The 10,418-nt window shown below is 36.2% G+C and overlaps 1 protein-coding gene across 1 annotated transcript; it reads left to right on the top strand.

The window, feature by feature from the left end:
* Positions 1–5,477: 5,477 nt before the first annotated feature.
* Positions 5,478–7,387, top strand: GCK72_024459 (uncharacterized protein; the record flags this gene model as incomplete). Its single annotated transcript, XM_053735899.1, has 11 exons — positions 5,478–5,487; positions 5,533–5,704; positions 5,750–5,824; positions 5,867–6,026; positions 6,076–6,159; positions 6,206–6,246; positions 6,291–6,415; positions 6,599–6,792; positions 6,839–6,936; positions 6,986–7,181; positions 7,292–7,387. The coding sequence occupies 11 exons, from the start codon at positions 5,478–5,480 to the stop codon at positions 7,385–7,387; spliced, it is 1,251 nt and encodes a 416-aa protein (XP_053579465.1).
* Positions 7,388–10,418: the final 3,031 nt, after the last annotated feature.

Raw genomic sequence — 10,418 nt, 5'->3', positions numbered from 1 at the left:
TCATCGTATCAAAATTAATATTTTCTTCGTGTGAGGTCTTTTTTTCTTTTTGGCACAGCGTGGGCATGACCCGCTCAGGGCGGCCCAACCTTTACTCTGCTGCAGCCGCAATGTATCACGCAAAACTGTCGTTGAAGCAACACTTCTGTTTCTCTCCTTCAATGTTTTACATGTGTTTGATAGCTTGGAACATATCCGTTCTCCGGCGAAAGTGTATCTGAAATTTCGGATTCTTATCGTTTCAATTTGTATTGCTTGTCTTTTTCCATACCTCAATCTTAGTTTTTAACGACCAGTCTCTCAATTTATGCTTATCTTGCACACGTCTCCGCACGGTTTCCAAAACGTTAGTTGGTCAAATTTTTTATCATTCACCGCCATTTCGGAGCCACGCATTTGGAATGATTAACAAGTAGTATTAGTTTTCTCATTTCATTTCTACCTGACTGGGTGGTCCTAAAACTCTTTAGAAATTGCACCCAGCACCTGCCGACACTGTATTTAATCCCTACATAAATTCATTTCAATCATCACTCTCTAGAGTGTAGCTTGTCTGGCTTGAGTACAAATCTTGGAGAAGCAGATGTGCGCTAAAACGAGTCGTATAACCTTGATGAAAGAAAATTGGAATAGCGCATAAACAACGCGGTGCCTTTTTGTCATCTCGATTTTATGACCGGCCCTGTATTTTTGCTCGTTGCCAGCTCTTCATATTACACTTTTCTTACCAACCAATAACAACAGATGGATTGTTTTTGTGGAATATGTCGGAAACCAATTCTCACTCCGATAAATAACCTAGCAAAACAGATCATTTAGAATTATAATCGTATAGCTGATAACCTACCTTATCACTGTGACAAATATTGTCTTAGACATTGTCTATGTAAAAGAGTGGGGGAAAAGAGATAATTGTTGAGCCTACCAAATGAGTTTGACAATAATGAATGACTCTATTTGTTCGTTTCATACTGTAACGAAAGAGAAGCACCATCGTGAAGAACCAAAATTTCTACTGTTTTGTACTCCAAAAATTTCCATTTTGTTGGTCTTTTGTTCAGTTTCACATTCATTTATCTTCTCTTTGTTCTGTAGATTTTGCGTGAAGACAACAATGCAAAATTTAACTTGTCCTTTTCGTTGCGTGTGGTCGCGCTGTTGGCCTCCCATAAATGTACTGTCTACCAAGGACGCTCTATCAAACTCAAGGGTGATTCAAATTAGCTGCGCCGCTTCTCACATTCACAATTGATACGGAGTTCACCAATAAGCTTTATGTTCTCTCTATATTTCCTCTTTTTTTTGAGTTATCGTACGATGTTTCCGTATTCACTTTATTTTTATCATACTTTCAAACGAATTTTTGATCGGAATATGTAAGTTTACGGGATGTCTTCAATTTTCTAAAAATTCAGCTACTCTGATCTGAGAGTTTTTAGTTTAGAGCTTACACCTGTAGTCCTGTTTGATTTTTGATTCCAGTTTTGTGTTCAAAAACATCACATTGCATTCTTATACATTCGACATTTTATGCTTCACACTTTTGGCTTGGTCTTTTCCCAATCAAGAACTGAGTCTACCGTATCCACATTTTTATCAACTAATCAAAAATTTGCACAAGCTCAAATAGGGTCTTTCGTTACTAAATTAAAAATAGTTCAAAAGATCAGACAAGTAGATGTTAGCGGTCACTTTGGCTCCGCCTCTTAATGGGGAGGAGCATTGTTAGCCAGCTCGGCACTGCCCGGAGGACTCCGTCATTCCATTCATTCCCCTCCATCAAAGCTTGCTATCTCCGCGGAGAACCTCATCTGCTTCGACTGCGATACACCCTGCCACAAATACACCAAAAGCGAGACGTTAGCTGTCTAGGAGAGGACCATCGGTCAGGTACGTCTTCTCTGCATCTCTCTGTTGGTCTTAACGCTTGGGAGGGGTTGATGGAATCCGTTTTCAATAGAAGATTTGTATGAGAGTCGCGGGATGAGAAGCGCAAAAGAAACGTTTCATATAAACTTTGCAACTACCTGATGCGTTACTCTTGGTTGATACTATTGGGTTATTTGGTACCAGAATTAGTTTTGGGGTGGGCAATACTTTATAGGTTAGGCTTCTGGTTTGGCAAACTGCGGTTGATTCCCATTGGACAGCGGTACTCTCAAAGTTGAGATTCTTACCAAACCAATGATATAACCTCCTAAATATATGGTTATATTATATCGTTTTCCCATTCTAATCACCCTTCGCCGTTTATAAGATCAACAATATTATTTCTTACATAAAAGGAAGGCGGCGGATAAAAGATGGACCGCCTCTTTTGTTATCAATAAAGCCTCGTATGTACACTCAGTGCTCTATGCAATCACTCATACATATCATATTGTTTATTTTCTACCTCACTCTTTCTATTCTCGATTTCCACGCAATAGTATTTTTCTGCGAACACGATTTCAGCGATTTCCTTTTCGTGTGCATATCATACTGAAAACTGGCGAATGGAATAGTTTGTTCTTCAAAATATTTCTTGTATTTTTTTTGTATTTGTATATTGATTCTTTATTCCTGTCAGTATATGTATGTATATGTATTCTCTGTGCATCAAGCTTTGATCTGAAAAGTGAATCATCTTCAGAAGTGAGATCTACGCTCTCTTCATAATATTTCAGTCATGTAATTTACCACAAGTTGGAAGGATGGATCGTATTTGTGATGCTAGCTTCAATCTCAAAAAATGATTAAATGTATTCTTCGGGTATAAAGAGTTGACACCTGATAACAGGCAGCTGCTCTACTTCATGCTCACAGGTCGTGGAGGCACTTTTTCTTATTGGAATCAGTGAAAGCTCGGTTTTCTGTACACTGGATCTTGATTAATTTTAGTTGATTGTCAGTATCCCCTGTCTTTTCTCACACTATTTTGTTTGATAGGAAACCTATCACGCCTTGTCACTCGAAATGTTGGCATTGCCAATGGTCAAGACACACTCCTACCAGAGACTTTTCTGTGCGTCTCTCTGATCAGAGTGCCAAAAGGTTAGATGAAGAAAAGTGGAGAAAGAAGACCGCGACACAGAATGAGACGATAAAGAGAAGAAGAGGCAAAAGAGACGACAGAGACAGAGAAGAGTATTATACGAGAGACGTGAGATCGTGTGTGCCCTCGTACTCCTCTCCTCCGGTCCGAGTGTCCCTCTGGCCGTCCACTAGCATTCGGTTTGCGCTGCATTTCTGACATGAGGACATTCCTCGCTCTTCTCAATAGTTCAAAGCAAGAATAACTACTGGTCAGAAGTAAGTCAGTAAAAAGTTAGATAGATACCGTATTCCTATTTATAGTTTTGCATGATACAGATTTTTAAAGTAGTTTCTGATCTAGCAAGCAATTTAAATATCAATCATGATTAGATAACCAGTAGAAATGTGTTATGAATTGCAGCAATTTCAATAAAATGTATTATTGATGCTAGACAAACACTGGGTTCTGATTGTTGTATTCTGTCCTACATTTGTCCGAAGCTACAGTACTGCTCAAAAGTTGAAAATTTTTGCTGTTTCAGTGGAAAATGAAAAAGTTTGAGAGTATGCGACGGTATCATTGGTTGGCTCATTATACCATTTTTTGTAGAAGTTATAGCTCACACCTAGAGCTGTATTTTTGAAGTTGACAATTTTTTTTGAATACTTTTGTTGCACATCAACTTAACATTCAAACGTACAACAGCTTTTTATTTTCTTCAATTATTTTTCTTCTCTTCCCTTTCTTCACTCTCAGTTTCTTGTTTTTATAACTTCTAGTTTCCTACGTATTCGATTTCAGAATGTGCAATACGCGAAGAAAATCAAATGCTCTACCTCCAGAACTCATCATAAGAAAAGTAAGTTTCTTAAGAAAACAGATGTTTACGAGGTTTGGTAAATATTTTTCTAGTCTTGGAATCACAACAAAAACAGTTTTCACATTATTTCCAGAGAACAACGCAATCTTTCCGGCGGAGGTTCATATCAATGGAACCTGCAAGGCACCGGGCCGAGCTCAACACAATGTATCCGGCTCCTCCCCAAATACCCGTCGTAAGTCATAATGTCCTATATAGAAAATACATTGATCAAGCTGTGATTTTTTGTATTCATAATTCGTTGGGTTCAATCATCATTTTAATAACACACCTAGCGGTTAGTCGATCTTATTTAAGTAGTTTCTACTCGTATCTGGTATTTCTGCTGGAGTAATGGATAAAGTTGATTCCAAAAGTTTTAGCGACGCTATCAAAGTTCTAGGAATAAACAAAATTTTTTGGTTTTTTGAAACTTTTGACGACATACCTCAAAGAATCATACTTTAGTTTTGTCCAAAAACATTTTTCAAATCTTCTTTGTACACATGATCAGAAAATTCATACGTTTTGTGTAAAAAACTCGTAAAAAATGATTTTTGTTTTCAGAGGAGATGTCTGCGAGCAGAAAGCTCGCTGTCTTCAAAAGTAAGAATTGGAAGGAGTAATGTGGAGAAGATCGACCACACAAACATAGATGAACAACAAGAAACTGACCACATTTTGCAGGTACCAAATCCCTTACTAACACAAGAATCGGGGATACCATAAAACTTTTTGTTTACAATGGAATGACCCGGAATAGAACGCAAAATTCACGACGTTGTTTTGATATTAGATGAGCCTTAGCAAGATTAGAACAATACGTTTTCGGTGCAGCAATTCGTTTACAGAAAGTTGTTGCACTTTTTTTGTTTTGTTCAATTTTACGGTCGGTTTGGGGCATTGTAACCTTGCTCAAACTGAACGGTTTCATGAAATTCAGAGTGGTATGAAAAGGTGAAGATGTAGGCTATAAACAAACTCAAAAGTCCAACTCACCACGAATCTAACCCAAAATACTACTGGTGAAAAATGAACAGTACTTATAGAATCTGAAAATGTTCATCTGGTAACAAGTATTAGGGGAGCCACGTCTATTCTATTCCTCTTGTCTAATAAACTGGGAATATATGTTCAAATATATAGTCCACCTCCCACTTCGACGAAAATTTTCAATTTTTCCGTCCAACTTCGAGTTTTCTATTAAATACGTAACACAAATCATTGTAGATCGTTGTGAAAACATGCCGATACCCAGTTTTAATCATAGTTTTTTTACAATATCCATGTATACATGAAGTTGAGCAGAAAAATTGAAAAACTGGAAATAATTCTCAAAATGAAAGATGGACCATATTTCAACATTCATTTTCTCCTTAATTGGCAAAAATAATCGGATAGACATGTTTACCCATATACTTCTTTTATATCAAAACATCACCGAGAATCTCGCGTTTTTCTCTGGATCATTCCTTGTTAGTCAATTTGAGACAATAACTAAGGTTAAGCCGCACACGCTTTTGCACAAATATCGTTTAAAAATGAGTTCTGTTCCAGCAATTCCAACTGAGAACTGCCAAGATCAAAGGAGAAATAATTGCCATGCCCACTGGTTTGTTTCCAAGAAATATATGCTTATCACACTGGGTTTTTTTAGACGCCGATTTTGATGAAATCGTTGAAAACGTTTTCAACAGAATGGGAGAGTTCGAAAACTATCTCAGTAAGCGAGGAAAGGAGCGCAAGGTCAGTGCAGCGCAAGGAAAGAAGCAACTGTATGAAAAGTTCAAGGCTGCTCATCCTGAGGAAAAGAAACGATGTAAAAAAGAGTGAGTTTCAGTGAATAAACTTTTTTTCTAAATTAAGTATTTCAGGATAGAAGACCTACTCAAAAAATCGTTGGATTCTCACATTTTGATTGGAGGCAAAAATCGAATCGAATTGAGAACGTGAGTTTGATTACAATAACCTTCAAAACGTTGTCTTTTCAGAAGAAACAGCAAGAAATCACTGTTTCTCAACAAAAACCAAGAGTCCGAAATCAAGAATTTGAAGCTGGAAAATTTTCATGAAGAAATCGAGGAAAACAACATTCGAGACGTCAGTGGGCTCCATTTAGAGGCTCGGAGAGAATTGAGAGTCAAATCCCAGGTGAATTTTTTTGATTGAGTCATAATTGAGAAACATTTTATTTTTATAGTCTTGTTGCAACTGTGTGGGAGGAAAATGCGACAAAAATTGTGAATGTGGACGAATAAATAATGCACTCAAGAATGATACTATTGTGAGTTCTAAAGATGGAATTGTTTTCATTGCTTACGATGTTTCAGTACGATCCCGAACACAATCGAAGCTACAGTTGCTCCATACAGTATGTTAAAACTTTACCCAGCTAGAGAAAATTATCTTTTACAGCTGTGCATGCAAAGGAAAATGTGGGAAAACATTTCCGGAGCCGCCAGAGAACTCGACTGAAGCAGTCCTTCACAACTTTCCCCAGAAGGGATTTGTCAGCCGGGCTCTGCAATATTTTGGCCAAGGTTAGCTCATCTATTATGAGTAATTTAGTTTTAAAAGCCATGCTAGAAAAAATGACGATCACGGGGATACGTAACTGATTTTTTTGTTAAGCAAAAGCCGATACAGAAAAATGTGTGCTATAAAAACAGTTTAGTTAGGATCAACTTTTTACAATAAACAAGATTTCAGCAAGTTATTTTCAGGCGAAACAGTAGCTACCATGACTGGTAGTTACTGTCGAGTTAAATCCCTTCAAGATGACGATAACTACGCTCTCGATATCTACAACAAAGACCAAGACAAGGAGTGTATCTTGGAATTATTCAACCAAAATAAAAAACTAGCTGAATCAAAAAAATTGAAGATGTTATCAGAGGACGTTAAAGACACATTGACGGTAATATCTAACTGTTGGAAAATTATTACAGAAAACTCGATTTCAGGGTACTCTCGGGACAACCATCAGTCTCGATCCGAGATTTGAAGGGAATCATGGGAGATTCTTGTCTTCCTCGTGTCTTGGCAACGTTAAAACCAACTTGTAAGTTTTTTTGGTATATTAATTAAGAAATAATCTTCGTATCATTCAGCGTTTACCAAGGAGGTCTGGCGCCCACCAATATCAGAGTGATGATGACCTCGAAGATGCCCATCTTCCCAAACCAAGAGCTGAGCTTCTTCTATGGATTTCCATACGTCACCACACAATTGAAAAATATTTGCCTGTGTGGTGAATTATGCTGCATCACCAACCGACATTTATTCCCATTCATCAAAAGGAATCATGTGAGTAACTAATAAGTCCATGGAATCAAATAGTTTTGTATGCGATTCATGAGAAAATTAGCTATCAAATTATTGGGTTTTTCCAACATAATAACCTCCACGGTTTTCAGATCATTAGGTTCTACAAGAGACTGTATGGTGTCGTCTATGGGAACTTCAAGGCTATCACTCGCAAATCTCCCAGAAAAAGAAATAGGAAAAACTGATCCAATTAATGTTTGCTTCACGGTCGGTGATATCTTTTTTTGTGAATGATTATTAGTTTTTTCATATTGAAATTTTCTAAAATATTTTTATTTTTATGACAATACCCGTTTTCCTAGGTTTCTTTCCGCATTCCTCCTGTTGCTCCTCTTCCTCCTTCATATTAGAAAGCTCTCGTAGTGCCGATGAGTTTATAATTGACACATTAGCTGTAGATACCCACAAAGCGTTTCTCTGCCTCTCCTTCCTTCTGGTGTACTTCTTTGGTGGGCATCTGGCGGTGGGTCGTCGAGGCCCTTGCTGGCAAGTGCACGTTTTCTGTACGACCGTGTTGACCTCTACTCACAAAAATACTGTGCATAGTTGAGAGGCGCAGATATAGATACGGCTGCATGGTGTCCAGTACCACCGCGCCCTGGGAACACATCTGCCATTCCACTCCCCGCTGTTGACCCTTTCTGGCGTTCATAGTGGTTTCATAATAAGAATTTAACAGAGGAGAATGTGCCTATAAGTAAGCAAGAAGTTGTTGAGCACTCAAATACTTTTTTATGCGTTTCAAATAGGGAGTATCAATACTCATTATCAGGAAATTTTTTTTCATACGTATCTATTTGTTCGAGAAAGCTTACAAAAACTATCCACCAAATCTAGAGCTATCACTAATATCTTGAAACTATCATCACCATTATTTACACTTTTTTATGTTCTTTCAATCAGTTTTTAGATTTTCACTGAGTTATTATATTTCAATTTCATATATCCGTAACAATCTTCCAATCAATCTATCAGACAATTTCCTGTGCCATGTTTGTATTATTTGAGTTTCTTTGTTATCAACCTACATGCAGTTGCTCTCTGTTTTATGATACAATTTTCATACTTCCCCCAGCACTTTGTGGTGATCTTTTATTCCACCATAATTAGTAGTTTTAATTTTGAAACATTCCTTTATTCGCCCATTTGTCGTTCTTTTCTGTTTTCAACATTCTCTTTCATTTATGCAGGTGCTCTATTCCCCTACAACTTCACTTTTAGATTCCCGATTCCCCGCATTTATTTGAAATGTCATTTTGTTTTGGGCTTGTTTGTTTTGTTAATCTAGTCTTAAAATTCAATTTCTCTTATAAGAGGCACTATCTGTAAGAGTGAGAATGTTTGTGTTGGGCCTTGGCACAGTTGCAAAAAGTTGTTTCAATATAAACTCTTTTTACAGCATATGTACCCCTATGGTAGTGGTTTACAAAAAATATGTCACCAGTCCCCTATGACGTCATCATAGAAAAATATGCCCAATAATAGACTTTTCAGCCAAAAATTCACAAAGATTTCAATTTTCTAGATAACATCGGAAAACTTTTGTAACATGTTAGGAGTGTTTTTGTCTACCTCTACACAAATTTCCAGCCCTCCAGACACTCCAGAAACCGTTCAATTAAATTTCATTTTCATGTTTTTTCAACTTTTCTCGAAAATTCCCTCTAGAAATCCTCAAATTTCTAATCGTATACGTATTCCCCGCAAAATGTTCTATTAGGTCCAATTAGAAACATTGAAAAGTAGGCGGACCATTTTGAGATATTTCGATTTTTTCAAAAATCACATAAGGGTCCCCCCTTATGAAAATTTTAATTTTGACAAAAAATTCAAAAAATAAATTCCTCCAAAAATGATCAGAATATTGATAAAACACTTGGAATAAGCCAATCCCAAAATATGAAATCTCAGAAATGTGTTTGAACGGATTCCGTTTTTTTTGTTCATCCAATTTTTTCCCATTTTTTGACGTTTTCATCAATAATTTGTACAGAAGTCCTCAAATGTTAAGGGATATCCTAATTTTTTGCAAGTCGTTCTATTAGGTCCAATTAAAAACATCAAAAAGTAGGCGGACCATTTTGAGATATTTCGATTTATTTCAAAAATTACATAAGGGTCCCCCCTTATGAAAGAAAATTTATTTCGAAAAAATAATTCAACATTTTTTTAAATGAAAAAAAAATTCAAACTATGAAAAAATGTTTTTAATATTTTATCTGCCTTTCCAACGTTTTTTCATTTAAAAAAATGTTGAATTATTTTTTCGAAATAAATTTTCTTTCATAAGGGGGGACCCTTATGTAATTTTTGAAATAAATCGAAATATCTCAAAATGGTCCGCCTACTTTTTGACGTTTTCAATCGGACCTAATAGAACGATTTGCAAAGAATTAGGATATCCCTTAACATTTGAGGACTTCTGTACAAATTATTGATGAAAACGTCAAAAAATGGGAAAAAATTGGATGAACAAAAAAAAACGGAATCCGTTCAAACACATTTCTGAGATTTCATATTTTGGGATTGGCTTATTCCAAGTGTTTTATCAATATTCTGATCATTTTTGGAGAAATTTATTTTTTGAATTTTTTGTCAAAATTAAAATTTTCATAAGGGGGGACCCTTATGTGATTTTTGAAAAAATCGAAATATCTCAAAATGGTCCGCCTACTTTTCAATGTTTCTAATTGGACCTAATAGAACATTTTGCGGGGAATACGTATACGATTAGAAATTTGAGGATTTCTAGAGGGAATTTTCGAGAAAAGTTGAAAAAACATAAAAATGAAATTTAATTGAACGGTTTCTGGGGTGTCTGGAGGGCTGGAAATTTGTGTAGGGGTAGTCAAAAACACTCCTAACATGTTACAAAAGTTTCCCGATGTTATCTAGAAAATTGAAATTTTTGTGAATTTTTGGCTGAAAAGTCTATTATTGGGCATATTTTTCTATGATGACGTCATAGGGGACTGGTGACATATTTTTTTGTAAATTACTACCATAGGGGTACATATGCTGTGAAAAGAGTTCGAATTGAAACAACTTTTTGCAACTGTGCCAAGAGGAATCCTCTTCTTTCAGACAACGCCTCATAAACAATAAAGTTTTCTGTCGCTTTAATTTTCAGGAACGCCATTTTCATTATATGTATTCGTACATTCGTATATCTGCTTTTCTAATCATTTCCTTTACATTAACTCAAATACTTTGTAG

This window comes from Caenorhabditis remanei, chromosome X (assembly GCF_010183535.1).
Source record: "Caenorhabditis remanei strain PX506 chromosome X, whole genome shotgun sequence".
Taxonomy (NCBI): domain Eukaryota; kingdom Metazoa; phylum Nematoda; class Chromadorea; order Rhabditida; family Rhabditidae; genus Caenorhabditis; species Caenorhabditis remanei.
This window is presented reverse-complemented; position numbering and strand designations above follow the sequence as displayed.